At 41.1% G+C, this 27,985-nt stretch overlaps 3 protein-coding genes and 2 long non-coding RNA genes across 10 annotated transcripts in view; 3 read left to right on the plus strand and 2 right to left on the minus strand.

The window, feature by feature from the left end:
- Positions 1 to 344: 344 nt before the first annotated feature.
- On the minus strand, positions 345 to 1,471 carry LOC134196482 (uncharacterized). The gene is made up of 3 exons (XM_062665628.1): positions 1,145 to 1,471; positions 1,030 to 1,083; positions 345 to 561 (listed from the first exon to the last, which is right to left on the minus strand). Exons 1-3 carry the CDS (start codon positions 1,284 to 1,286, stop codon positions 416 to 418), a joined length of 342 nt encoding a protein of 113 aa, XP_062521612.1. The 5' UTR covers positions 1,287 to 1,471; the 3' UTR covers positions 345 to 415.
- Positions 1,472 to 2,437: 966 nt separating this feature from the next.
- On the plus strand, positions 2,438 to 6,530 carry LOC134197319 (uncharacterized). The gene is made up of 5 exons (XR_009972627.1): positions 2,438 to 2,485; positions 2,554 to 2,700; positions 5,872 to 5,941; positions 6,004 to 6,087; positions 6,156 to 6,530. It is a non-coding gene; the product is annotated as an uncharacterized LOC134197319 (long non-coding RNA).
- Positions 6,531 to 13,276: 6,746 nt separating this feature from the next.
- On the plus strand, positions 13,277 to 20,905 carry LOC134187323 (complement C1q and tumor necrosis factor-related protein 9-like). 6 transcript variants are annotated; one of them, XM_062655466.1, is made up of 20 exons: positions 13,283 to 13,390; positions 14,314 to 14,440; positions 14,571 to 14,696; positions 14,842 to 14,966; positions 15,019 to 15,106; positions 15,171 to 15,247; positions 16,564 to 16,714; positions 16,772 to 17,177; positions 17,290 to 17,792; positions 17,865 to 18,001; positions 19,255 to 19,310; positions 19,377 to 19,470; positions 19,539 to 19,586; positions 19,651 to 19,668; positions 19,731 to 19,802; positions 19,870 to 19,932; positions 19,993 to 20,049; positions 20,117 to 20,146; positions 20,212 to 20,287; positions 20,371 to 20,905. In XM_062655466.1, the coding sequence occupies exons 11-20, from the start codon at positions 19,261 to 19,263 to the stop codon at positions 20,709 to 20,711; spliced, it is 849 nt and encodes a 282-aa protein (XP_062511450.1). In that variant the 5' UTR covers positions 13,283 to 13,390; positions 14,314 to 14,440; positions 14,571 to 14,696; positions 14,842 to 14,966; positions 15,019 to 15,106; positions 15,171 to 15,247; positions 16,564 to 16,714; positions 16,772 to 17,177; positions 17,290 to 17,792; positions 17,865 to 18,001; positions 19,255 to 19,260; the 3' UTR covers positions 20,712 to 20,905. The 6 variants fall into 6 exon arrangements, with proteins under 6 accessions (XP_062511442.1, XP_062511450.1, XP_062511457.1 ...); XM_062655473.1 differs by having other exon boundaries at positions 17,290 to 17,785; XM_062655444.1 differs by having other exon boundaries at positions 17,290 to 17,530; positions 17,594 to 18,001.
- Positions 20,906 to 21,669: 764 nt separating this feature from the next.
- On the minus strand, positions 21,670 to 25,607 carry LOC134194204 (uncharacterized). Its single transcript, XR_009972163.1, has 3 exons — positions 25,466 to 25,607; positions 23,022 to 23,101; positions 21,670 to 22,024 (listed from the first exon to the last, which is right to left on the minus strand). It is a non-coding gene; the product is annotated as an uncharacterized LOC134194204 (long non-coding RNA).
- An 86-nt stretch (positions 25,608 to 25,693) lies between these two features.
- Positions 25,694 to 27,985, plus strand: part of LOC134187312 (pulmonary surfactant-associated protein D-like) — a 4,972-nt gene continuing 2,680 nt past the window's right edge. Inside the window, exons 1-4 of the mRNA XM_062655426.1 lie at positions 25,694 to 25,751; positions 26,609 to 26,679; positions 26,742 to 26,825; positions 26,895 to 26,930. Coding sequence (XP_062511410.1) covers positions 26,772 to 26,825; positions 26,895 to 26,930 — 90 coding nt within the window. The 5' untranslated portion in view covers positions 25,694 to 25,751; positions 26,609 to 26,679; positions 26,742 to 26,771. The remainder of the gene's footprint in view (positions 25,752 to 26,608; positions 26,680 to 26,741; positions 26,826 to 26,894; positions 26,931 to 27,985) is intronic.

The raw sequence follows: 27,985 nt of genomic DNA on the forward strand, positions 1-27,985 counted from the left end.
TACGTGTGGATATCTAACAAAATCATACCGTTCAAGATCATAAACATAATTTCTACAATCTACACATTTAACAAACTCGACATTGCTCACGCTCAAAAACATGCAAAAAATCAAATGGTTATTACGATCTCTATACATGTAAGTATGTGCACTCCGAATTTCTAGATCCCGTGTAACAACATAAATAATTTTTGTCCACGTAAACAAACTAATCGATTTAACATTACAGTCTGGTATCTGCAACAGATTTACCAGACATTTGAGAAGGCAACGACAACAGCGGCAGCTACAATAGAGACAACCAGTGGAATGTGTGCAATTGGTAAAGCAGACGATCCTAAAAAGATTCAACAGTTGTTACAATAGTTGCACAATTTGTAGTCCATAACATCTAAGCAAGCAAATTAATTACTAATTAACCACCTGTAGTTGGTGTGGGTGGAGAAGCAGTGACTGAGACATCGATTGGCATGATTGTTTGAGAAGTAGGTTCTGGGGTAACTGTTCCAATGTAATTAGGGTCAATAGAATTGCTTCCAGTTGACATATCAATGCCATTTGCTAGAAAGTCAGAGCTTTAATGAATACAAATAATCGATTAACTAACAAAATTATTAATTAACAATTAACTAAAAATTAGTTAGGAAATTGCACTGCAAACAGCGTTTGTTGCAGAATGCAACCGTACATCAAGGTCGTAGCCAGTTCTGAGACTATTACGTAGGCCACATGTCATTTCCGTGCGTTTTATTTTTGGTGAACACATGGGGTGTGGCCACACCAGACCAACAAGTCACATGCATGCGGTGTGGTCTCGCGCAGCCAGCCCCTCCCCCTTTTAACTTCCGTTGGCTAATTAAACCACAAGTATGTTGTCTAACGTCGTCTGCCAGGCAATTGCAAAACAATGGCAATATGCAATAATTAACCTGCATACCAACAGCAATAGCTAATAGCAGTTTCGTTGCAAACGCATCCTTTGCTAGCCACACAGAAATGTATGTATACAGAGTGAATGAAGTCTTTTACTCGTAGTAGTTGGAGCAGAACCACGTGACGTTGCAGGAAACGAATCTCCCGTCCCTAGACATATAAATATGATTCGTAACAATGAACAACGTGAACTTCGAAGCGAAAACTATACCAGCACTGTCTTTGCTAAGGTCGGAATTCGGTGTGATTGTCGTTGCGTTGAAGGTTGGCACCGACCGGATGTGACTGGTGGAGGTGGTCGAGTTGGAGGAATTTGAGGGGGGAGCTACAAGGCGTAAACAAGCCAATCTCATCGGATGAGATTAGCGTGGACAATGTGACCGGTTCGGATTACTTTTTGGTGGTAGCTTGACTTTTACAGTCGTGATGACTACAGCCACACTATCTGAATCTCCCACTCCTGGCACCGAGCAGGAATATTGTCCAGCATCGTTAGATCTGAGATTTCGTACAATCAAGTGATTGTCGGTGCATGTGACTTTGGCCGTTTGTGTGTGTCCTACTGAGGGTTGACAGCTGTCGCAGATCTCTTCCGCGTCTCGCCTCCACAGGTATGTCCGGTCTGTCTGTGCAGGGTCTACAATCGACACTAAGTGGAGCAATTGATGCTCTTGTAAGGTAGGTCCGGTGATAGTATTCACTGTCACCTTGTTACAGGTTGCAAAAGACAGCATGAAAACTGAAAGGAAAACGACCATCGATCAACAAACGATTGCATTACATGTACCCTAGACAGCAGCTAGGTTTCTCACCAAGACGAAAGAGATTTGACGTAACGTTCGACGTTTTGTAGAGCGAACGTTGGCAGTCATGTCGATCGCTACAGACTTCAGAAGGAAATGAGTCAGTCTGTCAACGTTACGCAAAGGATTTGTCATGCGCCGACGAAGGGGAATCCCCAACGAAGGGTGTCAACTCGTAACCACATGGCACGCGCACTGTAGTCCGCGTACCACGACTGCTCCTACACTTTTGCATGTGTGCGTCTACGTAGCAGTGGCATACACATACGTTTTACAAACGTTTTCTAACATTCGAGGTTGCAGAATGATCAAATAATTTATATTATGCAGTCACGTGTTGCATGATACATCACCATCTTTGCACACTTGGCATATCCAACGCAAATTTTGTCTAAAACAATAATTAAAATTTGATGTGTTAATTAATTATTTAATTTATTAAACTAATTAATATCTGTAATTAATCAATTTAATTAGTTTAATTAATTTGACTTATTAGTAACCGATTCAAAATGTTTAGAGAAATTAATACATCGAAATGCCAATGGTCGTTACTACAGATCAGCAACATAACAGAAATTATACAAAATCTAAAATGCAAAATCTGTAGGCTCTCACAATGCAGTCTGGAGTATCGAGGCTACATTGCGCCTTGTGCCGTTTATATCAACGTACAGGTGAGCAGACGGAGAGATTCGAACTAAAGACAAACATCGCGCCGGAGAGACTCATCAACGTTAAATAGAGCTGTACGCAACTGCAAGTCCTATGTTCCTGTGTTAGCTGAATCTACTGACTGTGGTACATGTGCATGTAGGATTCGGAAGCAATTGGAGTCTGGCATGCACGCGCAGCGCGTCAGACAGAGTGTTGACTAGAGATGTAGTCGCATTCATGACTTCCGTTCTACAGTCTACTAGTAGCTCTCAATAAAGTTGGACAGGAAGTCCTCTTTCCTACAGAGGTTGGCAAATACGTACAGTGTGTCAGGATATCGCCATTGAAAGAAAACTAGTATGTGTGGAAGGAAGTTAGTTACACGCTTACTTTGGCATAAAGATGGTCTGGACATTCCGTGTGACAAATTAGCCTAATCCTATTAGTACATGTAACATGAGGATTTGTGACATACCAGCTGACTTGATCATTTAGTAGAATAAACATAAAAATATTCAAAACGTCAACAAGGCACTTGGAAGTAGCAATTTCGACAATCAATTTTTACGGTGGCAGCAAGAGCACGAAATTCTTCGGTGGAGTCAACACAGCCTCGAACTTCCAGACCAGAGAGCGCGCATAGCGTGCAAACTCTAGTCTGGACCAAGTCGATACTAAAATGATTTCGGAAGTATTTATCGAAAGCAATGCTAAATGGTAGTCTAACAGCATAATATCGTTTTACCTAGATCAACATATCATTTGTAAATGCTATGAGATCTCACGAACAAAGAAGAGACGTCTGCCGTGTTTGTGGCGGTATCTTGGTGGACGGCATGAAACGACGACTCTTTGATTCTTTGGCAGACTGCTAGCTAGTCTAACCGCTCGACTAGCGATCGAAGACCAGTTGTCAAAGATGATGGTCTAGTGACATTGCTGTGCATATTGTCACTGCAGGCTTGAAAATATTAAAGAACTGAAACTGAAACTAAAAGGAAGATGTGTGCGTGCACCAGAGTAATCACGGCTCTGGCGTGCACTTAGCCGCCCACAAGGATTTCAATCTCGTGCAATCAGCGTTAGTGCACTTAGCATAACCAATTACTGCTAAACCAATCAGAATTTACAACCGACATTCCGGTTGTAACGAGCTGATTGGCTTAGAAGGCCATTTCCGAAATCAATTTAGTATTGACTTGGTCCAGACTAGAGTTCGCACGCTCTCTGGTCTAAAAGTTCGAGGCTAGTCAACACACTGCTTGGGAAAACTGGTGGGGTTCTGCATTTGGACAACTTATGGAGGTACATAACTGATAAACAGTTACTTCCAATATATCATATGGGAGCCATCAGTGGGACTTGGACAGTATGATGTAGAGAATAGAAGTCTCATTACTCTATTGCATCTAAATGATAGCCACTGATTTCATTACGCCATTATTCATGTAGTGCGCATGTGCAATACAACCAGAGCACGTGGATCGTACGTATCAACTTCTTCCCTGTCTGATTTTTTACAGAATGCGCAACTACATGGTATTGGTGTGGATTCCCACATTAGACCTTAGTCTGGCACACCACTGTAGACTAATGCTGATCTGTTGTGTTCATTGAATAGCTGCATGTGCCTGCTGACTTCCGGTGTTAGGTGAACATAACGGGTAATGGTAATTGCTCGCCCACCCATGTCAGTTTGAGAGAGCCTAGGTGATGAGAAACAGACATGCAACAACTAGGGGACTAAGTAGAGGACTTAGAAAGGGGTCAGGAAGGGTTTTGGCATAAAGAAATATGACTGAATTAGTGACGGATGGTTCAATCGAACATTCCAAGAGGCAGAAGAAAAATTAGGACAACGAAACTCAATTATTTTCAAAGAACTTTTTATTCAGAAAACAAGTTAGTAAGGGATGGGATGTTTATAGTAGCCCGTTGACAAAAAGTTGCAAGTAGGTATGTTTATGTAATTAGGGTGGGTTACTGGTAGCTGGGATGTTTTGTGTTCATGTTTCTTTGTTTTGTTTGTCTGCTTGTTGCCCTCAGTGGGAACTACGTCATGTGTATAGAAGTTCCATAATAATAATAACTAGTACTACTCCGCCTTATGGGTGGTGGCAATCTGGGCGGTGGCAATCTATCGTTGTACGCCACTTCCACGAAGAAGACACACCTTTTGTGACACATAGATGGATGCATGCACGCAAAAGCGGGCCGGTGAACCGGCTTACTACGACTGCAGCGGGTGCATCTTGCACTCTACCAGTTGTGGGAATTACAGGATGGGGTACAGTGGCTGGCGAGCGCACATCACATTTGTATACTCGACTAATTGAACAAACAAAGTCCGGTGCATCTAATTTCAAGCTGACAAAGTCTCGTTTCTGGCCGTCGGAGGCAGTCCAGGCAAAATTCGACTCGATCGTTCGTCTCGGTGGCCGAACTCGACTGGACTGTCGCATTTCGCGACGATCGGAGACCGGCGTCGTGTCGATCGGCGCATTACAGACAGACATCCAGACAGAAGCGTGGGTTGGCGTATTATAGTATAGGGTAATCAGTAGGCATTGTTGTGTTATACTGGAACCGAACACAATAGCGTGAAGGGTCTGGTACGAGACTATTGCAAGGTTTAGTGCAACAAAATTTATTTGTTCTAAGGCTACTATAACTGTGGTACATGGATCTGCTGAGCCTGGGATGATTATTACCAGGGAGCAAGTTCATTTTACAGCCAGACATCACACCATTATTGGCATTGAGGTGATCACAGATGCTCACATTACCAACAGAGTGGAATGGTATTACGTGACATAATGATTTTTACACGTTTGGATGATGTCAAGTTTGATGTTTACGTTAATGGGCATCTTCACATAGGACTTAACTCTTTCCATCTGTATTTATTACCAGTGTGTATCACTGACGTTCATGGTATTTGTCTTGATGAATGGCAACTGCGGGAAGACAGTAAGCCACACCTACTTCACACCGAGCAATTTAAAAATTCTTGTTGAATGACAAATTAAATTAATAACTTGCAGCTTGGCTTGAGCTTGATATTAATTTGTGGAGTTTAAGGATGCTCTATAAGGTCAAGCAGAACAGGCTGCTAACATTGTAGGCAGCACTAATTAAAATTGATTATTGTAGATGTTTTGTAGCGTCGTCTTAGACACAGGTTTGATTGGAGTCCCGGGTGCGCTTTTATCCCTACGACTATTATACATACAGTGGGGATGAAAGCGCATCCGGGAACTGTAATTAACACTGTGCCTGGAGCGAGGCTACATGTTGTGGGATTTTGACTTAGTTAGTCTCCTGGAGCCATTGGCACTTCATGTACATTATTTGCTCCTGATCGATGACATGGAGGGATGACAATAGCATGTGGAGGCTGTATGTTTGTTGCTGGAAATAGATTATACATCACTTACACTTACCTTGATCGTCTTCTGATTAATCATTCTATTGATAGTGTGTAAATGAACGGACATGACAGCAAGCAGACAATAGGTGCAACATTGCTGATATGAGTGGACAAGCAAGTACATCTTGTTGTATTACTTTCAACTTGTATCATTTGCTCATTGGTTTGGTGATGTTGCAGCTGGTAGTGTTGATCATCTTGGCATTGTGCTTGCAGCCATCGCAGTCTGTTGATGTGGAGTGCATTGGAAGCAAGGGAGATCCGGTAGTGTGTGTTTGATCTCTTGTCGTAATGATCAAGTTGTATTGAGTGAGCATTTGTGGTCTTTTTAGGGTGTTCCCGGAGTTTCTGGTCCTCCAGGAAGACAGGTGAGTAATGGATGTAGAATATATATATTGAGGTAGTAGTCATTATAAGTGCTAAACCCATGGCTGCTAGCTTTGGCAACATGGAACAGCTCTACTGCACATGCAAGAAATGACATGCTTGACTAGACTGCCAGGTGTACAGTGTTCGGGTAATTGACATGAAGAGAATACGTGAGAAGAGGGCTGGATACATTGACTATCACTCTTGTGTAATTAACACCAGCGATAACAATGGGCGCATGCGCTGCATTTCAATTCTCTGGTCGTTGGTTCAGCCGTCATCAGTGGTAGTACTGGAACTGTAGCAGATGCAAATCATGAGTGAAATATCAGTGTTTTTCCTACAATACATTTTACGCGTACGTGTACGCAGCAAGTTTTGCCTCCCTGTAGGCAAGCTCGTTGTCTGAACCAAGGGCAGGTGTATGGATGCTTGTGTCACAGATACTAGAGTCCATTCAAAGAATGCATGGAGATTAAGCCTGTGGGATAATTTCCAGATATAGAGAAGTAGAAAACCTAGATAGTTGATTCGCATATTATTTGAAAGCACTTGATTAGGCAGGACATATCTCTAAACAGAGCAACACTATCTATCCTGATTATTGTGCCAGGGCGTGCTTCTTGCCAATGGCACACCTTATAGGTCTGCCTAGATGCTTGCAACTAAGAATACGGACAGGAACCATGCAGGCATGTTGTGTTAGCCGTTGGTATCATTTTTGTCCTCTCTTAGGAGCTGTTCTGAAAATTTTCTTCACTTATTTGTATAGTGAACCTGTTTACTGTTAGTTCTTTAATACCATTTGATATTCTGTAATAGTGGCCCTACTGAACTACAAACTCGGAGCAGACACTGACGGAATTAGCGGGTGGTGCACTGTTACTATTTTAGTACTTGCAATTGTATTACACCAAGTTCATACCATATGGCAACCTCTACTCTCAGTGGCCTTATCTTCAAACATGCCTCCCACAGGCTCTGAACGGAATTTAACAGGTAGATGACTGATTCAAACTGAGTTTACGCAACTTCAAATAACCATTCTTATTTGATACCGCATCTACTTCAGCTGAAACCCCTGCATTTCATTCAATGATTGTTTATTGGATAAATGAATAATTATTAAGTCTTAGGAATTATAGTGCATCGTACGGTTCATTTCAGAGAGGTCCCTGTTGCTGTTACATTCCAATCACAGCTCAAAACTTTTTGAATGCAAATTATACAGCTTGTACACAAGTTGGGACTTGTGTAGGAAAAAACCTTAATCTATTCAATGAACATATTAGTATCGTGTATCATTCTATTAATCCTATTTCTAAATATACAGGCCTGTATGCAGGGGAGATTTGAGGTTAGAACCTCCTTGCAGCAGTTAGAGGTCTGCTTCGTTGGCTATGGGGAGTTATAAGAAATACCAGGACCGAAATCGTATTGAGATATGATGTCCACATGATGACAACAAACTCTGCTTGTTTTCTTTGTTATCTGCATGTACTACGACAAATGCACAGTTAGTTACGTCTCAATGTCTGACATGTAATCTTTTGCACACATTTAAGGGTCTTGACTTGTAATCTTGCCATTGTCCAATGCCAGGCAATTCTTGTATATTCTCACCTGATATGTTCTCCTAGCACCTTTTGTTCCAAGCGAACCCCTCCTGTGACAGATTCTACTTATGGGCTTGATAAAGTATGCACTCCAGACTTTGTCTATGTCTAGATGTATTATTATATGATATTATCTATCATTGTAAGTTGCTCCAGTTTTTCCCCATTTCTAACCCAGTCTAGTAAGCACTGATGAGACGGTTCACATTCTGTAACAACTCTGGCTTGCCACCAAGTATATCACATAATAGATCTAGCTTCTGATAGATAGGACTATTTGCTATGCTGTCAACAGGGTTCTACCTGCTCAACATTTCGTAATTGCTTGTGCATTGTCCAGATTATCTTCCGTAAAGGCCTGATTCTAGATCTGTAATGACAACACTGATGTCTGCCAACAAATCGAATTATGACCCATATTCAATACAGCTACAGCATAGGGGTAGTTACTCTCTCGCTTTACCAGCACTCTTTTCATGTTATACTGACATTCCTGTACAGTTACTGGACATTGAAAAGCAACATTCTGGTAAATGTCACTGATATCAGCATTTTGCTATATGTGTAGACATACGGTAGTGTCTTTGTTATAGCCTTGAAAGTCAGGCTCTTCCCGGCAGTCGCTGAGCTAAACTCACGTGAACCATGCGAGAAGAGGAGCTTTTGCCGGAATTGCTCCACTTGCGAGGCTATCTTTGTTAAAGATCTCTTAGATGCATATGTATTACTTAATTAAATTATTGTTGGGAGGTGTCTGAGGGCAAGCCCAAATTTGTTCTATGATTACTCGGACTGCTGGCCATTACTTTTTGTTCCAATAATGTGAGGTGTGTAGGACTTGAGGAGGGTGTTTATGGTTTTGAGTCAGTGTTGACAACTTGACAAGGTAGCCATGATATGACATGCTTACAACACATCACATGGTTATCGATCATTGTGTTTTACGTGTTATTAGACAGTACGTCCTCTGCATCTTTTCGGATCTTTCTTGTGAATGGGATAACAATCTCTGACGAATAGTATCTGAGCTGTATAACTCTATTGTGGCCTTTGATCGTTTCAGCAATGTCTTCACAATTGAATGTAGCAGTTGTAGTGTCGCACTTTTAGGAGAACTTTCATCCTTCGCCGATTGCACCATGCATCCAATTTGTGATGCGACCCTAAATAACCGGCCTGACGCTTTCTAAACGCAGTGACTAAGTTCGAACAATTGCAAGAAGCTGTCCCAGCAAGTTTCCAGCCTCTGGGTTGCTTTCTTGAATTTCTACAGCTTGGATACCATTTTCATGAAATTTCTGATAAATGAGATTCCGGCTGTTCTCATTCACCCATCACTTTGCAAACACTATCAAACAATTAGAACAATTGTAAGGATTGCTAATGCATTCCAAATTGCTACAAGTTACTGATGTGCAAACGAGACCTCAAAACTGTTCCAAATATGTCGAGGTGCCTTTGCCTAGTCTCTACTTTCTTGTAACACATTGGAAGAATTTCCTATATTGATGCTTTCTTTCAGTTTCCAGATATGCAACTCCCTTGTCGTGAGTGTATAAAGTGCAATGTATGGCAGTTTTTGTGTGTTTGTTGGTAGTTTTGATTTCTGATTGTGATTTTGAGTGTTCAAATAAGAAATTACAAGGAAATGCCAGATACTCTTTGTAAACATGCCAAGATATAGTTTTCAAACAAGTACTACCTTGCATATGCTGCAATTATGACCAAGGAAAACATATTTGTTATGGCACTGACCAATTTGAAAAGGATCACTCTCATTTGTTATTTACTAATTAATATATTACATAAGTTTGTAGTCACATACAAGATGCCAGAAATTTAAGCAAGGAATGCAGCAGCACCAAACTTGTTGTGATACCTTCTTATAATTGTTCCAATTTTTTCGTTGCGTTTGCAAAGAAATGGATGAATGTGAACAGCTGGGAGCTCGTTGTCAGAAGTTTCATGAGAATGGGATCCAAGCTGTAAAAATTCAAGGAAGCAACACAGCGACTGCAAACTTGTTGTGACAACTTCTTGCAATGGCTTGAATGTTGGCATTGTGTTTAGAAAGTGATAAGCAGGTTGCTTCGGGTCAATGCAAATGGAGAAGGATGCGCGTTCTACTAAAAGTGAAGCACTACAACTGCTACATTCAAAGTGGATATGTCAGCAAAAACATAGTTGGAGTAATTTGAACACTCAGATACCATTTGTCCGAAATCCTTCAGATCCCATTCACATGAAATATATAAAAAGATGCACAGGTCCAGTTGGTTTCTTTTGGTCACAATAAATGTTTATGTTGAAAAACAGTTGCGTTGACAGGCTGGCAGTGGTTTATGACAAAAAAAGATATAGCATTACAGTCCGATCAATGCCCAATCATACAACAAATTGGTTTAATAATTAATGATAGACCATCTTTGTGTTCACACAATGTACTATTTAGCAGAGCTAAGTATAGGTTATAGACCGCTGGCGTTTGGCCTCGGGCCAACTTGTTGGCGGAGCGGGGTGTATTTCATTTATACACTTGCGAGAAGATCTATAACCGGCTTGTAGCCCCCAACTGAGATGTTGTGCCAATCAGTGTCCAGTATTCGCTCAGAATAAGTGACATATCCTACTTTTGCTACATCTTGACTTGTCAATAAACCAGTAGCCCCAGGCAGTTATATGGCCTGATTTATTGACCAGTCAATGTAGTGGAAGTGGGATACGTCACTTATATTCTAAGTAAATACTGGATACTGATTGGCGCAGACAAAGCTAGGGTACATGCTACAAATAGACGTTAATAGACACTACATTACTAAAGGAGGAAGAGCTTAAAGGAGTTGCTGACATATATAGTGACGTGATTTTTGGCAGTAGATTCTTAGTAGCGTTTGTTTCTCGTCGCTCACCACCCCCTCGAGGATTGTTCTTTTAGTTACTGTCATATGTTAGCTGTCGTAGTGTAATGTTGAATGTAGCATACGGATATAATGTAATATATGGGAGGCAACCAACAGTGCAATTTAAGCGGCAGCCTATCAGGTACGGGCAAACCCTTGACAACCAGTGATATTTCTGGGGACAAGGCTTTTGTTAGGTGTGGTGGCAGCAGCGGATTCTTTGTGCTGTCAAGCAACACTGGCAGTCTGCAGTCCTGCGTGCCCAATGTTGGGCGGTGCTTAGCATAGATCAGCCTTGGTAACCGAAAGCCGTTTCCCGAAGTAACCCTACTGGTGCTTATCACTGCGCCGAGAAGGAGAATTGATAAAGAGAAACTTCTTCTCACAGCTGTCAATAGATACAATTCAATATTTCTCATTCATGTAAATATTTTAGCAGGTGAGATTATAGAGACTTATGTACAGCATTCTAATACATTTGATGTATTATCTTTGATACACAAGTCCATTTTGATGTTTAGCTGATCTACATCTATTGTGGGCCGATGCGTTTGTATTGGTCTAGCAGATTGGTTACGATTGTAGTTAGACAGACATGCTGATTAGATGGACATGGTAGAACGTTGGTGTGTTTTGGTTGAAGAAATTTTCGAATATTCACCTGCTACAATCTCTATAATCCTGTATAATCTCTAGTGGAGTAGATTAATTTTACTATTTAGCTAGTAAAGTTTGTAGTGTAGGTAATCTACTGCTGGTGTGGCTAATCTATGTAGAGCAAATAATTGTTAAAATAGCAACGTTACAGCAACAAAGTTGGTGATGTAACTATTGGATGATATGATAACTTCTTTCATTTACAATTTGTTTCCAAACTCTGTTTGTAAAACTGTATTGTGCAGTTACAGTACTTTGAGCAAAGTTGTGTGTGTGTGTGTGTGTGTGTGTGTGTGTGTGTGTGTGTGTGTGTGTGTGTGTGTGTGTGTATGTGTGTGTGTGTGTGTGGGTGTGTCTCTGTGTGTGTGTCTCTGTGTGTGTGTTTGTCTCTGTGTGTGTGTGTGTGTGTGTGTGTGTGTGTGTGTGTGTGTGTGTCTGTGTGTCTGTGTGTCTGTGTGTCTGTGTGTCTGTCTGTGTGTCTGTGTGTGTCTGTGTGTCTGTGTGTGTCTGTGTGTGTCTGTGTGTGTCTGTGTGTGTGTGTGTGTGTGTGTGTGTGTGTGTGTGTGTGTGTGTGTGTGTGTGTGTGTGTGTGTGTGTGTGTGTGTGTGTGTGTGTGTGTGTGTGTGTGTGTGTGTGTGTGTGTGTGTGTGTGTGTGTGTGTGTGTGTGTGTGTGTGTGTGTGTGTGTGTGTGTGTGTGTGTGTGTGTGTGTGTGTGTGTGTGTGTGTGTGTGTGTGTGTGTGTGTGTGTGTGTGTGTGTGTGTGTGTGTGTGTGTGTGTGTGTGTGTGTGTGTGTGTGTGTGTGTGTGTGTGTGTGTGTGTGTGTGTGTGTGTGTGTGTGTGTGTGTGTGTGTGTGTGTGTGTGTGTGTGTGTGTGTGTGTGTGTGTGTGTGTGTGTGTGTGTGTGTGTGTGTGTGTGTGTGTGTGTGTGTGTGTGTGTGTGTGTGTGTGTGTGTGTGTGTGTGTGTGTGTGTGTGTGTGTGTGTGTGTGTGTGTGTGTGTGTGTGTGTGTGTGTGTGTGTGTGTGTGTGTGTGTGTGTGTGTGTGTGTGTGTGTGTGTGTGTGTGTGTGTGTGTGTGTGTGTGTGTGTGTGTGTGTGTGTGTGTGTGTGTGTGTGTGTGTGTGTGTGTGTGTGTGTGTGTGTGTGTGTGTGTGTGTGTGTGTGTGTGTGTGTGTGTGTGTGTGTGTGTGTGTGTGTGTGTGTGTGTGTGTGTGTGTGTGTGTGTGTGTGTGTGTGTGTGTGTGTGTGTGTGTGTGTGTGTGTGTGTGTGTGTGTGTGTGTGTGTGTGTGTGTGTGTGTGTGTGTGTGTGTGTGTGTGTGTGTGTGTGTGTGTGTGTGTGTGTGTGTGTGTGTGTGTGTGTGTGTGTGTGTGTGTGTGTGTGTGTGTGTGTGTGTGTGTGTGTGTGTGTGTGTGTGTGTGTGTGTGTGTGTGTGTGTGTGTGTGTGTGTGTGTGTGTGTGTGTGTGTGTGTGTGTGTGTGTGTGTGTGTGTGTGTGTGTGTGTGTGTGTGTGTGTGTGTGTGTGTGTGTGTGTGTGTGTGTGTGTGTGTGTGTGTGTGTGTGTGTGTGTGTGTGTGTGTGTGTGTGTGTGTGTGTGTGTGTGTGTGTGTGTGTGTGTGTGTGTGTGTGTGTGTGTGTGTGTGTGTGTGTGTGTGTGTGTGTGTGTGTGTGTGTGTGTGTGTGTGTGTGTGTGTGTGTGTGTGTGTGTGTGTGTGTGTGTGTGTGTGTGTGTGTGTGTGTGTGTGTGTGTGTGTGTGTGTGTGTGTGTGTGTGTAGCTCATTTGGTTTGACAGTAACCGAATTATCCAATAGAGTTACCAGTGTGGACATGTCACATATGATGGAGTGTGTGCTTGCTTGTATTTGGTTCATTTTCTGTGTGACTGACTTTTGTTTGTTTGTATACTTACAGTCCTGGGGCAATTTTACTTACATCAATCCAAGTATGTTGCCATAGTATTGCTGGAGGAGTGCTTGGCATTACAAGAGAAATACCCTTCAGCTAATGCTGTCAAAGTGGCAAATAGTTAAGTGTTGTGTGAGTAAGTGTTGTTTTGTCAACTTATTTGACAAGAGAATATGATGCTTCTCTTGCCACCAGTATGTCTGTCTTTCTCTTGTGTCTCTCCCTGCTTGTGTATGATGGTTGTATGTGTGTCAGTGAGACTGGCTGTTGACTGCTGGTGTTATTGCGCAAGCTTACACTGTGTATGTCTTAAAGCTACTGTAACCAAGAAATGTTTGGTGGCCATTTACTTTTGGTAATTTTGGTATGGGCTAAGAAGCACCTAAATTAAATGTCTACCTAAATTTTGTGAAAGTTGTTAAACCTCTGGACCCTCTGCTGTGCCAGTGGACTCAACAGCAATGTCTGTGAACATGGTAAATTATTGCAATTATTATGTAAAGCTAAGTGCTGCCTACTAGTGAGTTGCACGCCAGTTCCTGCAACTGAAACTAAAACTAATAAATGATAGAGATATTACTTAACAATCTCCAAGAAAACAAAGATGAGAGTATTGGAACATCAATTGCCTTTCTAGAAGATAGTGATCGATGTATACTACGTAATGCGCACTTACTATTGTTTTGTAAAAATGCATAAATGTAGTTCTAGTGCACTGTGCATCCAGCCAGGAGTCTCAAGCTTCCGAGGAGTTTAACCGAAAATGGATTGTACCAAATTTTCAGAAGGTTCTGAAATTTATGCCACCGAAAATTTCTTTTTACATTACTCAACAATGGCAGGTTGCATGGTATGTGCTCTAGAAAGCTCTCGTTTTATCAGGTATCATGGACAGACTGGAACAGTGCCTGTAGTTGCATGTGAGAAAGAACTCATCTCTCACTACTGCATTGAAATATATTAGACATTGATTGTTGTCTTGCGGCTTAATTACCAAGAAAAAAGTTGTTGTTACTTAATTCTCACCTTTATTGTTATTTTAGCTATGAGGCTGTTTGGTAGCTGTTTTATGGAACAAAACAAATTGTCTGTAGCAGAAAGATTATTGAGAGATTCTGTTGATACAAAAAAATCCTGCTCTTCCGGAAGGTCATCCTGATCTTGCACATGGTATGTGTTCGTTGTCTGATACGATTGTAAGACATTTCACTCTTCATACTGAAACAACTCTACTCAGCTCACGTTAATTCAATGTGTTGTCTATATATTAATATCGTCAGTAATTGTTCATCTTGTTCAGGTCAGTTAACACTTGCTCAGTGTCTGCACCATCAAGGTAAAGTAAGTGAATCAATCAAGCTGATGAAGGAGTGTGTCAGGATCTATAAATCATCTTTTCATCTTGAACATCGTCATGTGGCTGCAGGTTAGTTTCTTGTTTTTCGTTTGATGTCAACTTTATGTGAATTGTGAGCATGACATGCTGATTATTATTTGCTCACGTTGATACTGCAGTATGAATTAATCAGTCATAATTGTCACTGTTGGTTACAAGCTGTTGTTGTTCTCAGCTGTTGGTCAACTTGGATATTATTTACTGGTAGCTGGACATTTGGATGAAAGCAAAAAACATTTGGAGAATCTCTTGCCATAGTCAGACATTCATTACACAAGAAACATCCTGATACAGCAATTGGTATGTGTAAATGTTCTATAGTAAATGTTAAATCAGTATGTCTGTGAATCAGTGTGTCTTGATTTGTACAACATTGAAATGGTTGGCAGAGTGTGATGAGAAAAGGGAAGAACATTGAAGCAGAAAAACTTCATCACAAAGTTTGTTATTTACTTTTGGATCTTTTATGTTGTTACACAATTGTTTGTGTATAATAACATTTAGGATCAATATTGCAACAACCCGCCAATGTACACACTGTTAATCGATGTGCTGTCGGTCCCAGTTATAGCAAAGTTCAAGTAAGAATGTTTGTTGGTTGTAGTTAATTAAGTCTCAGCATTGGCATGCACAGAGAGAGCTTATAGTATTGGTGTGTGTGTGTGTGTGTGTGTGTGTGTGTGTGTGTGTGTGTGTGTGTGTGTGTGTGTGCACTTGTGCCCCGACACCATCAGTGCCCCGGCATAGCGTTGGGGGGAGGGGGCTGGGGGAGGCGGGCTGGGGGAGGCGGGCTGGGGGAGGCTATAACCCCCCAAACATTTTAGGCGTATCACTCTCTTTCAAGCAAAACTATGATTTTAAGTTACTAAACAGTGACGGTTCGCTTAATCTCAGAGTAGTATGTTGACGATCGACGACGTTAATTTTTGACCATATATTTCTTTGACAATACACATCATCATTTTAGTATGATAAAACCCGTGCGGAGAAGTTGTGGACACGTAAAGTGCGCATGACCATTATGCACTTATTTGAGGCATTTACTACTCTATCCAGCATTGGCACAGTCAAAAAGACGGCACCAAAAAGTCATGCAGAAGCCTATCCATCAATTGTTTTCAAGTAAGTCTAGTAAAGGTCGACATCCTCGATTGACCAGAGAATGGAATCTCCTGCGGCTCCGCTATATAGCTACCTAATGATTTGCTTGCACTCCACAGTACTTTCTCCACATGTTATTCTAGCTAAACTCTATAGCTATTGTCCTATATTGCTCACTGTATTACGAAATGCTAAAATTGGTCAACGCTGTTTGCACTGCATTGGTCTTGTAGATTCTATTGTCATCGAGATGCCATTTCATTTGACGATCGCAGCGAGCCATGAAAACCTTTTTGGCACAGACTGTAACAGTATTTCCACTTCTTTATACCCACACTGACAGCACTCAGTCTCGCAGTCTATTTGTAACCTGAAATCGATACCATTTACTTAGATGTCTACAAACTGCGAGGTAAAAATTTAGAAAAGTGGGTGTGGCTTTGCATGTGAGCAATGCGGGTGGTTTGCGGACCACCCTATGCCAGTGATCAGTGTATGTAATTAATACATTTAGTATCAATTATTGCACCACAGACTTAATGGCGTAGTGATTAGCCTAGGAAATAACTCGTACCACTGTAGGCTGTATGTTACCTTGGTAGACTAAGAGATACTATCAATTTTATCACTTCAGACTGCAGATAACTAAGACCACATATTCCATTGGTATTATATCATACGAGAGCAATACCATAAAAATAATCATACAAAAGATTGTATGTGACTCAAGAGTTCTTATTTCTTTTTGTTGTCTGTTTGTTCCTTATTGACTTTTCTGTTGTATTTTTTCTCTCAGGAGAGAAACTCATTGCTAGTTCGTCTTCCTGTTGGAAGTAAAGTTCCTTACACAGGATGTACTTTCCGGTACATAGATACTACAGGTCAGACAGTTGAAGAGGTTCCAGGGGAAAGGCTGGATAGTCGTACAATAGAAACTGTTGCTCCTGGTAAGTTACATACGTTTGACATGATAGTCATGTGTTTACCTTGATTGTTGTATGTAGCTTGGCCACATGTTGATCGAGTGGAGATACACATATTTTCTTCATGCACGTGGTCAAATTTGTCAACCCGTGTGTAGAGGTGTTACCTCGTATCGTCAATGACTGTGAGGGTGACAGAAGCATGCTACCAGGAGTAGTAGAGCAAGGAACAGAGAAAAGTATAAGTTTGCACACAAAAAATTGTTTCATTGTTCTGTTAGTTGTTACTGCAAGAGTTGGTGGTTGATTTCAATTAAAACTGTGCAGTCATCCTGTTCATCATTTAAATGTATGTTAATGTGTTTATTACATTTTCTAGAACATTCTTTAGTTTGGCCATTCTGTGTTGCGAAGGAGGAGATTGTCAAGTTACAGATGTGACAAGTTAGACTTGCAAGCAATTGTGTCTGATTTACAGTTTCTTGAGGTAAATACAGTCACGATTCCAGATGATAGTTGGATTTGTATAGTTTAACTGTGGATTGACGATAAATGGAGTAAAAATCACGTTTTATGTTTATTATCTCTCTTTGTTATAGGTTGGCATGGATGTCAGAAATCATTGGTATGAGATTGGTATTCATCTTGGAGTCGACTTAGAAGAGTTGTCTGCTTGTAAAGAGTGTTTCCCTCGTAACTTGGCTGCTCACCTCATACATGTCTTCTCACTGGAGAAAACGAGAGCAGAAAGCAACTATTGCAATACTCCTGGAAGCATGCAGACAAGCAGGTGTCTGTGCATGCATCAGAGAAAGCAGTGAAGAATGCACAAAATCAAAAGTGAAATTGGATGGAATTACGTACACTCAAGGACTCAAATTTCAGTTAAGTTTTTTTATTTAGAATGGTGTCATTGACTCAAGGATTTCCTAATTGTTGCTAATAACATATCCATCTACTGTATCACACTGACTGGCCTTACACTGAAGTCAGTCTCATGCCATCTAGCTGTGGGCGAGTGCATAATCATACACATGGGAGTGGCAAAATTCTCGAGCTAAATCGATCTTTTGCAGACAGAGTGAGAGCCCATCAGTATGTAGTAATGGGACGTCACCCCATCTGATAAACATTTATTTGTTAATATCAAATATGTTTGGTTTTGTATTTACAGTATTTTGGGTTATGTGAACTGGAAATTTTGTGTGTGTGTGCGTGTGTGTGCATGCGCGCGCACACTCTGGGAGGAAGTTCATTACTGAGCTATCTGCCTTTCATCCTTGGCTTCTACCGGTCACTTCCCTGTCAACGGTGAGCTTAATTATCAATTAACTTATCAGAAAGAATCTTCAGAAATCACACGCGGTGACATCGGTCTTACTACTAAAAAACGACTTTGATGTCCCCTCTAGTCATATGCGCTTAGCATGTCCTACCTCCCTTGACGTGAGGGCGTGATTACTTATTACCCGAAGCCCGGATATCCTGGCTAAGGAGTATAGTAGTCGTTTGGCGTTCGACCGTACGACCATATCTATGCTCGATTAACGCAGATGCAAATGAAGCTATTCCGATCAATAGACTAGAAGTGTACGAACGTGATGTCATCATAAGGCTCCACCTCTCTGTAACGCGCATGTTTTCCTACCAGCAATAAGACGTCTAGTGAACGCGCGCGTTACTTCAGCATGTAAGGCGACGATGGCCTGTAACATTTGGCTTGTTCCACAGTGTTTCTGCATAGAATGGTTGTGCAGTCTGCCAGCTTGAATTTTCGGTGTGCGTGGCTAATTATTGTTAGAAAAGTCAGAGCGAACAGAGACGCCTAATCATTTGCACGTGCATGTTTTCTCACAATAATGTTTATGGCTCTGGTCACCTCATTACAACAACCTATGCCTATTTAGCTGTGGACATCAATGATTGCGGTTACACGATGATAGCTGGTAAATACGGTAGGCGTAACCACCACGTGAGGGGATTTTTCAATGGTGTCATTCATGAGCGTTCGTGCCTCCTGATTTTCAGCTGCCTTACGTACACTGTACACATACATGTCTTAGCATGTCGTGTGCATGTACACCAGCCGAGGGTTTAGCACTGTAGTGCTTCTCTATTCATTATATTTAGGCATCCTAGGCATCGATGTCGACCACTAAAGAGGTATTTAGTCCCCCGGAATGCAGGGAAGTCATTGGTGTCGGAGAACTTCAAATGCCCTTTTCCGCCGGAGGTACAGTATGATGGCGGGTACAGTGTAGAGTGTGCATGGATACTCGAGATTACAGAAAGCGAGTTAATTAATCTAATTAGTACACCGAGTTTCTGCACCATTGCACCGCACTATAAGCTACATCAACAGACGGAACGTCGCTAGATAGACGACTTGTTTTCATCGAGTATGTGTACTTTGGTCACGACGTGTCGTGTTCTAGTTAGCTAATTACCCACTCAAGCCACGGTATTGTGCATACTAAACAGATCAGGTGCGCATACACCCACGCAATTTCTACCCATAAATGAGGGATCGCGACGCGTTGTGTCATTCTGTTTTCTGATTGCAGAGCGACATGAACATTATCGTCTTCGTTGCAATTGTTTGCTGCTTTTTCCGCGTCCGGTATGTAGAATTAAATGATAATTAACTTTCCGTTTATTTTAATTAACTTAACGTTGTTGTTTGTAGATCATTAACTCCTAAAACTGGAGACTCTACAAACTCTGAAGATCCAGAAGTTCAAGTCTGTCAACCGCTAAAGTCTTATCTCAAACGAACTCAGGTAATTTTATGTCCACAATTTCATTCCGTCGTTCTATCAACTTTATTAAATGTACTTACTGTATCAAGATGGTGCGTCTTGACAACGTGTCTGGCATTGGCGGAAAAGGAGAGAAAGTAATATAAAATTTGCAATTCGATCTTCTAAATAGTTTACTAAATTTGATGTCAATTTTAACAGGGAAGTCCAGGGGAAAAGGTAAATAATTGCGTCAATGGACTGAAGAGCCTAGAAATTTACGTAAAGACACACAACTGTAGGGTCCAAGAGGGCCCCAAGGCATAAGAGGATCAAAGGGAGAAATCGGTATCCAAGGTCCAGTAGGTCCTAGGGTAAGCATGCACCAGCCTTTGATATCCGTAACATGTAAGATTTGATGTGAGTTTGCTACCGTATTAGGGTGATCATGGATTACCTGGAGCAAAGGGAGAAGCTGGACCACAAGGTCGTCCCGGTCTAGAGGTGAATGAGATTTGCATGTTGTGATTGTTGGTGTCGTTTTTGTATTTGAGTGTGTGTTAGGTGAGTGCAGATGTGTTGAAACGCTATTTTTCTCTATTCAAGGGACTGGCAGATAGGGTAGGGATGGTTATTGTATGATGAGATGGTGTTTGTAGTGAATGTAGAACATGTGCTCGTTTGGTAGATGAAGCAACTGGAGGATTGGAAAGAAGAGGTAGACAAGAAAAAGAGTTGAAGTGAGTAGTATTGTGTGGGACTGATTGTTGATGGTTGGTGTAGTGGACAAAGAATAAGAGAAGAGTGACTGTTGCAGCACATCTTGTAGGATCATATGGCAGTTATTATACTATATCAGGTGAGTGTGTTTTGTTGTTGTATGTTGTTGTGTGTTGTTTATTATTTTGTGTATATTGATGTACTACATGTTGTTGTGTTGAGGTGTGATAACCTACTGGCAAACAAGAAGTCCATCATTCTTACTGGGTGCCATCACATACAGCAATGGAGCTCTTACAATTCCATCTGATGGTGTTTACTATATTTATACACATCTGTGGTTACATGACTATAGTGGCAGTTCCATTACACCTTACATCAGAGTAAATGGCAATCGTGTTTTGAACATTCGAAGCTACCATCATCATACTGAAGACAAAACCAAGCACGCTGGTCTACTTCAGCTGCTGAAAAAAGGTGATAGCGTTGACATACATGGTGGAGGACATCAACACCACATGGCCTCTACTCATTCAGTTTTTGGTATTTTTAAGATCAACTAGAAGCATGTTGTTGAGAATGAGAATATCAATTAATTAAGTGATAAGTGTGAGTGTCACATGACTCTCCATGTGATCATGTTTAGTAGTAATTGTAGTTGTGACTGTATGTTGGACTGTAGTGTGACCATTCAACCCTAATTTTTGTTTGTTTCATTTCTGTATTACGAGGAATAAATGTTCATCTCTTTCTCTTATCTCTTCAGCAAACTCATGGCTGGATAGCACCCAATCGCGCCAGTGGGCCATAGCCCAACAGATTTTAACTTCTTTTCAAAGGGTGACTTCAATACATCCAAATGCTGTCCACATTATAACCAGTGTGTTTCATGACTGGTAATCATAAGTTCTACGTTACCGAAATGCATGCAGGAGTTGGTACCCAATAGTTTAGCTTGAGACAACAAGATTTGCTTGTCGTAGGGACACTGTTGTCTCACCATAATCGATACTGTTTAGTACCCCCTTGGAGATCCCTTGTCACCACTAGTCACTAATCACGCCCTATTAACGCGCGTTAGGCCGGATGTTGATTCATTCCTATGGCCCTGATTACAGAAGATGAACTACTTGCTCAATGTAACTTGAACTCAGGTTCCTGCAGACGTAGTAAATAGGTTAGAGTGTACACATAGTGTACATACCCTTTGTGATGGCTAAGTACTGTAAGTATATATTCCGAGATAGTAACTTATGGATCTACTTCGTCTATTGTCCTGGTTACTTCTGAGATCTCAAAACAAGGATTCCTGACCAGGGCTCATTAAGTAATGCATAATTTTGACAAGAGCACCACCTGTATTATTGGTTGACGAAGGCAAAAGCCATAGACAACACTAATCATGTGATAACCTGCACATATACACATGCTAGCATACTTGTCTGTCCAAGCATATATCATGCATACAGCACCAACTCCTGGCTGTTAGGCAATAAAACAACACAAAATGCAGGATAGCTTGTTTCATACAATTAACATAACCTGCTCAGTACAAATAATCTAGAACAGCAAAGGAACAGCATTTGAGGTATCTAGATAACACAAAATGCAAAATGCAATACAATTGCTCATTTCAACATCACAAAATGTAAATATAAATGTTATAGCTACTGATCACACAAGTCTAGATACAGAATAAATTAGTAATCAAAACATCAATATTACTATCCTTGTACTGGCAATAAGTCGTGTTTTCTTGTTTCTGTAGTCAACACTTCACCTGATTGAGTGAGAGCAAAGTTGTAGTCCCTCAGATTTTCCAATGCTTCTGCAATCTTTTATCCAGATTTTCTGTGGTAATATAGTCTTCTTCCTCCTATAATGCCACAGAGTACCAATAAAATAATGAAAACTTATGCTGAAAACTGACTGAAGTGGTGTGTGTGTGTGTGTGTGTGTGTGTGTGTGTGTGTGTGTGTGTGTGTGTGTGTGTGTGTGTGTGTGTGTGTGTGTGAGGGCGTACCTGGAGCATTTTATGCATCGGTTTATTTAGTGCTCTAGTGGACTTCCCAGTCAGCTCAACCTGCTCTATTCTATTAAATCCATTAGTTACCAGGTCTATTGGAAGGTATTTGTAAATATGCATATAGTATACATGTAATAATGATCTAGACTGCACATTATATGCCCAAGGGTCTTGCGTGGAGTCTAGATCTGCAACTCGAACGTGCATGGTACCGAGGCCAGCACTTCAGGAGCTACAGCTTCTGTATACAGCTGGTGCAAACAGTCTATATCGCATGCAGATTTGGCATGTGCACTGGGGGCAGTCCCCCCCCTCCGACAATAGAGATAACATTGCCAAACAAAAGCCTCGAAAATTGCTGCCACCAGACATTCTACTGCAAGATGACTTCAAAGATTCAAGCGTTGATAGGACAAAACTAGGTGGTTGGGTATAGGAGTAATGTAATTATTGTTTAATACAACAAGACAGCTAAAGCTCTAATAACGAACCTTACAGTACATCTCTAAAAGTTACAATTTATATTATACATTGAAAACACCTAGACTACAAGTTTGTGGCTCCGGCACAAACACCTCTGGATCCACCTTGTCTGATTGGCCCTATACATGCACAGGTATATACTGTACAAGTGGACTGACTGAAGTGGGTCGGTTCGTTCACTTACCCCACCCCACCCCCAAACCCCATACGTATGTGTCGGTGTTGTGTGTGTGTGTGTGTGTGTGTGTGTGTGTGTGTGTGTGTGTGTGTGTGTGTGTGTGTGTGTGCGCACACATGCATTTAGCACCAAGTTATATCTCACCAATCTTTTGAACTACGGATTGCCGTAATACATGAAGCTTACTAAGTCTTTCCAAATGTCTTTCTTTCTTTTCTGTTCCTTGACAACTTCCTGTTTCTTTGTTTCTACTGATAATTTTTCCTCTAAAAAAGCAACCACATAGACATTAGCCAACTCAGAGGACATCTCAACAGCAACTGCCCATTCCATTCACTCTGTTCAAACAAAACTCAGAAATTCTTTGTTTGCTGTTGATCTGTTGTTATGACTAAGTACATACAGCTACAATATTACTGCTGCTGCTTTGACCTAAAGCATTAGCTATTCTCATCTGTTGAAGTATGCTGCTTGCATTTTTCCAATAGTTAACATACACATTATACTCCAGAAGAACAACACTTCGGTCAACAGCTACAGACAACAGATACATCAAACTTGCCAATAACAGTCGACTTCCTGCATGTAGAGCTGCTCTAAGAACAAACTGTAACTGCGGTGTCATTTGCATAGCAAAATTCAAAAAAAACCCGACAGTTTAAATCACCTCCAGCAAAATCAGCGTGTTTGGGAAGCATATCACAAATCACGAAAGAACACTAGAAGATCAAGATACAGCCAACTACTACCATATCCAAGACAAGAATCATGATGCTCAAGTGTCAGTGCAAGATTGTAAGATTTAATGGATCAAAAGTCAAGCTTATACTGAAGCATTGCAAATAGCTAAAACAATTTTTTTTCTGTTGCTCAGTCTTCACAAGCATCAGAGAGTTGAAAACGTGCATTGAACAACTGAAACTAATAGCAAAGAGAGCATATACTTGTTCTACATGCAAATCAAAGTTGAAGCTGCTACAAGGGCTTCACAGCCAGAACAACAAGCTATTGGGCTGCAGGATATCAGTTTGAGTCAGATGCGTCTCTCACAGTTGGATGAAGCTAAGAGAAGTACTCAATCTCTGAGACCCAAAGAGCATCAAGGTTTACAGACTGCATCCATACAAAATGTGCTTGGACTACGTAGTTTGGATGCTGAAGTACTTTATAATTAGAACGTTAGATTAATTAAGGTACAAACTTACTAAAACATAATACAGAAACTAGATTCATGAAGCGTATTTTACAGTAAGTGCTGATTGTCATATGTCTATATGTTTGTTTGCCTTTTGTCTGCTTATTGATATTAAAAATATTTTAATTTTGTAGAGACAATAAAAAATTCAAACAATTCAATGTTCTATATAGTTCAACAAACTCATGAAGTTGTCATCTGTATACTAACTACGATTAGCACATACAACACTATATCCAATAAAGAAGCACTAAAGTGCTAAAGTTAAAGCCCGTGGCTGTTATCCAGTTGTTCCATAGCTTATTAGTTCTACACCAGTCTAATATAGACTGTAATTGTTTTCTCACTAACTATTTTACTGTAACCAACAACCTATGTGGAGTAGCTAATACCACCCACATCTGTCTATTAACTCACACACATCCGGGTAGTCAAAAAGTCATCCAGCTGGCCAGCCTGTGCTACTGTAACCTTAGAGCATATGCGCCTTAATTAAGTTAATCATGCAGGGAAACAATTCATCGATGTCCGTAAACACAGCTGTAATAAGAGTGCTAGTAGCATCCTAAACCACAACTTGCAGAGTTGTAGTGCAGCCAGTCCAACTGGTAAACTTAGGGTGCATTCGAATACTAGTTCTAGAACTGGAATTATAGGGGGGGGGAGAGAAAAGTTCTATAGCGTTCGATTGGTAGTTCTGACAGTTCTAGAACTGTCAGAACAGTTCTAGCAGTTCCGCCTAGCGAGCTGGTATTGTTAGAGCTGTCACGCCCTAAATGCAAAATTCCCGGAGGTTGACAAAGTGAAATGACGGGTACAGATGCTGAGGCCGTTGTGGACCTTCTTGCTGGTTCTAATGAACACTTGTGGCGACCATCGGCTTGCCAAACACCAGAAGAACGACATTTGGGACTGATTAGTGACCTTCTTGGCACGAGCAGCTCCAAAAAACCGAAAGCGAAAGCACTGCTGATGTTCAAACTGACTACAACAAGTGGAGTAGAAACATCATGCTACTTCATATTGACGCTTACCGGAAGTATGAGCCTTTGCGCATGCTCAACTTGCTGACAGTTCTAAGCGTTCGTTTGATAGCAAGAGTTCCAACAGTTCTGACAGTTCCAGTTCTAGAACTGGAACTAGTATTCGAACGCACCCTTAGATATTTCACTCACTGTTGTTCTAAGTGTCAGGGGCAGTGGAGCAACTCGCAAGTTGGGGGCGGGCTTGAAAGGACATCAGAGTACATGAACTACGAGGGTACTGTTTGCTTACAAAAATAGAGATTGTACTCAAAGTCGGTGTGCCCAGCCTCACCTCAGCCCCCTGTATCCCCATGGACCACAATGAGGTTCAACTGCTGATATACACGTATTTACTGCAGCATAAACTTAGTACATATTGACTTGTAAAAACAATTTACATGCATACTAACTTGAAATATACTCTGGAGGATTAATTCAGACGCTCCATTTCCGGGTAGGCAAGTAGATAGTAATTGAGAATACAAGCCAATATGAGAAGCGGACAAGTATAACAACAAATAGAATGCAACACGACGTCTATTCTCTGGCAGCCGGTATTCTCAATTCTCCAAATTGTTCACTCAAGTCCCGTATTACAATAGCAAAAGAGCATGCGCACTTTTGTATCTGCTCTTCTTTCAGGATGATGTGAAGAGAAGGACGCCGGAAATATTAACGATGGCTGTTAAGCGGAAGGCAAGTATTTTATGTAAACACGTTGTAATAGAAAGGACGTAGAGCATGCAGTTGTTTCGTACGAACTTGGATGGGCTTAGCAGACATTTCACGTGTAAACCCTTGCAAGATAGACTGTTCGCCGTGTTGCTCGTACAGATACGTACATAATTTGTGTGCTGACTGGCTACTGTAGACAGCTCAGGAATCCGTGAAGGAAGGGTGCTTGGCACGTTTGGAACTCCGAGGCTGCATTTGATTCTTACGCGCCGTCGTGTAAACTTCTTTCCATATTTTTGTCATTCTTGGCTACGTACCTGGGAGTGGCGTGAGATGTGACACAATAATAGCTTATTAATTAAACATCATTGTTGTTGTGAATCTATCATTGAAAACATGATTTGAAAGTCAATGTTTGTGTTAACGTTTTCATCCAACATTTCTATCTTTATTTTTTACAAATGTTTTGTTGCTAATGTTTATGATTTATCTTGAGACAATATGCCACACCTACTTGACACAAGCAACTTCTGGTTGAACAACAAATGAAATCAACACCATTGACTGAATATTGAACTTGCAGCTTAATTTCAACTTGAAAGAAATTTATGGAGTTGGATGAAGCAAAAGTTGAACAGAAAATTGCTTTTGTGTGTATAGAGCAGCAATAATGGAAATGAGACATTGTAGATGTTTGGGAGGATTTGACTTAGTTAGTCTCCTGGAGCCATTGGCACTTTATTTACATCATTGCTGCTGATCGATGACATAGAGGGATGGCAATAGCATGTGGAGACTGTCATGTTTGTTACTGGAAATAGATTATACATCACTTACACTTACCTTGACCGTCCTCTGATTAATCATTCTATTGATAGTGTGTAAATGAACGGACATGACAGCAAGCAGACAATAGGTGGGAAGATTGCTGATATGAGTGGACAAGCAAGTAGATCTTGTTGTATTACTTTCAACTTGTATCATTTGCTCATTGGTTTGGTGATGTTACAGCTGGTAGTGTTAGTCATCTTGGCATTGTGCATGCTGCCATCGTATTCTGTTGATGTGGAGTGCATTGGAAGCAAGGGAGAACCGGTAGTGTGTGTTTGATCTCTTGTCGTAATGATCAAGTTGTATTGAGTGAGCATTTGTGGTCTTTTGTAGGGTGTTCCCGGAGTTCCGGGTCCTCCAGGAAGACAGGTGAGTGATGGATGTAGAATATATCTATTGAGGTACTAGTCATTATGATAGAAAATGTATGGGAGAAGTGGGCGAGTGGAGTGTTGATGGGATAACGTGTGAGAGTTGGTTAAATGAGACTACAGGATAGAGTAGAATGGGGATTATAATGGTTGTCAGTGTGTTGAACATATGAGAGACCAAGTACTGTATTTTCACACATTTCGTTGCATGCCTGTTTTTGCCAGGGCTGACCAAAGTCCAGCATGCCGTATAAATAAAGTGAGGTGATATGATCATTCCTCCCTAAATACTAGACTTGAGCATGTTGCAGCTGTTTTATGTGTAGTGAAACACTCCTACTAGTACACTACTTACATTGTGAAAAAGCACTAAAGTGCTAAACCCATGCCTGTTAGCTTTTGACAACACGGAACAGCTATACTACACATACAAGAAATGACACGTGTGACTAGACTGCCAGGTATCTAGGGTGCTGCTAATTGACATCAAGAGCGTGATAATAGGCTGGACATGCACATCGACTAACACTCTCAAGTTGCTTGCAAATTAAAACCAGTGATAACAGTTAGTGCATGCACTGCATTCCAATTGTTAGGCCATCCATTTTATTAGTCATTGGTGCTGTAGTCCACAACCCTATTACTGTAATTCTAATGCATGCAGACCTTCGGTTAAATATATACAATGAACATAATAGTCTAACTTATATGTATCGTGTATAATGCTATTTCTAAAGAAACAGGCCTGTACACAGAGGGGGTCGGGGTTTGTATGAACCTCCCCACAGCAGTTAAAGGTCCAGCTACGGAGAGTTATAAGAAATACCAGGACGGCAATCCTATTGAGACACGATGTTCACATGAGACAACAAACTTTTAGTCTATCTTCTTTTATTATCTTATTATCTGCATGTAATATGCCATCAAATCAAATTACAACACATATGTGTAGTACAGCTACAGCATAGTCTTGCGTAGCCAGACCTTAACCCTGACATTCTCTTGCCAGGCATGAAGGTGGGTTAAGGTCTGTCTACGTGAGACTAGTTACAG

This window comes from Corticium candelabrum, chromosome 1 (assembly GCF_963422355.1).
Source record: "Corticium candelabrum chromosome 1, ooCorCand1.1, whole genome shotgun sequence".
NCBI classification, from domain to species: domain Eukaryota; kingdom Metazoa; phylum Porifera; class Homoscleromorpha; order Homosclerophorida; family Plakinidae; genus Corticium; species Corticium candelabrum.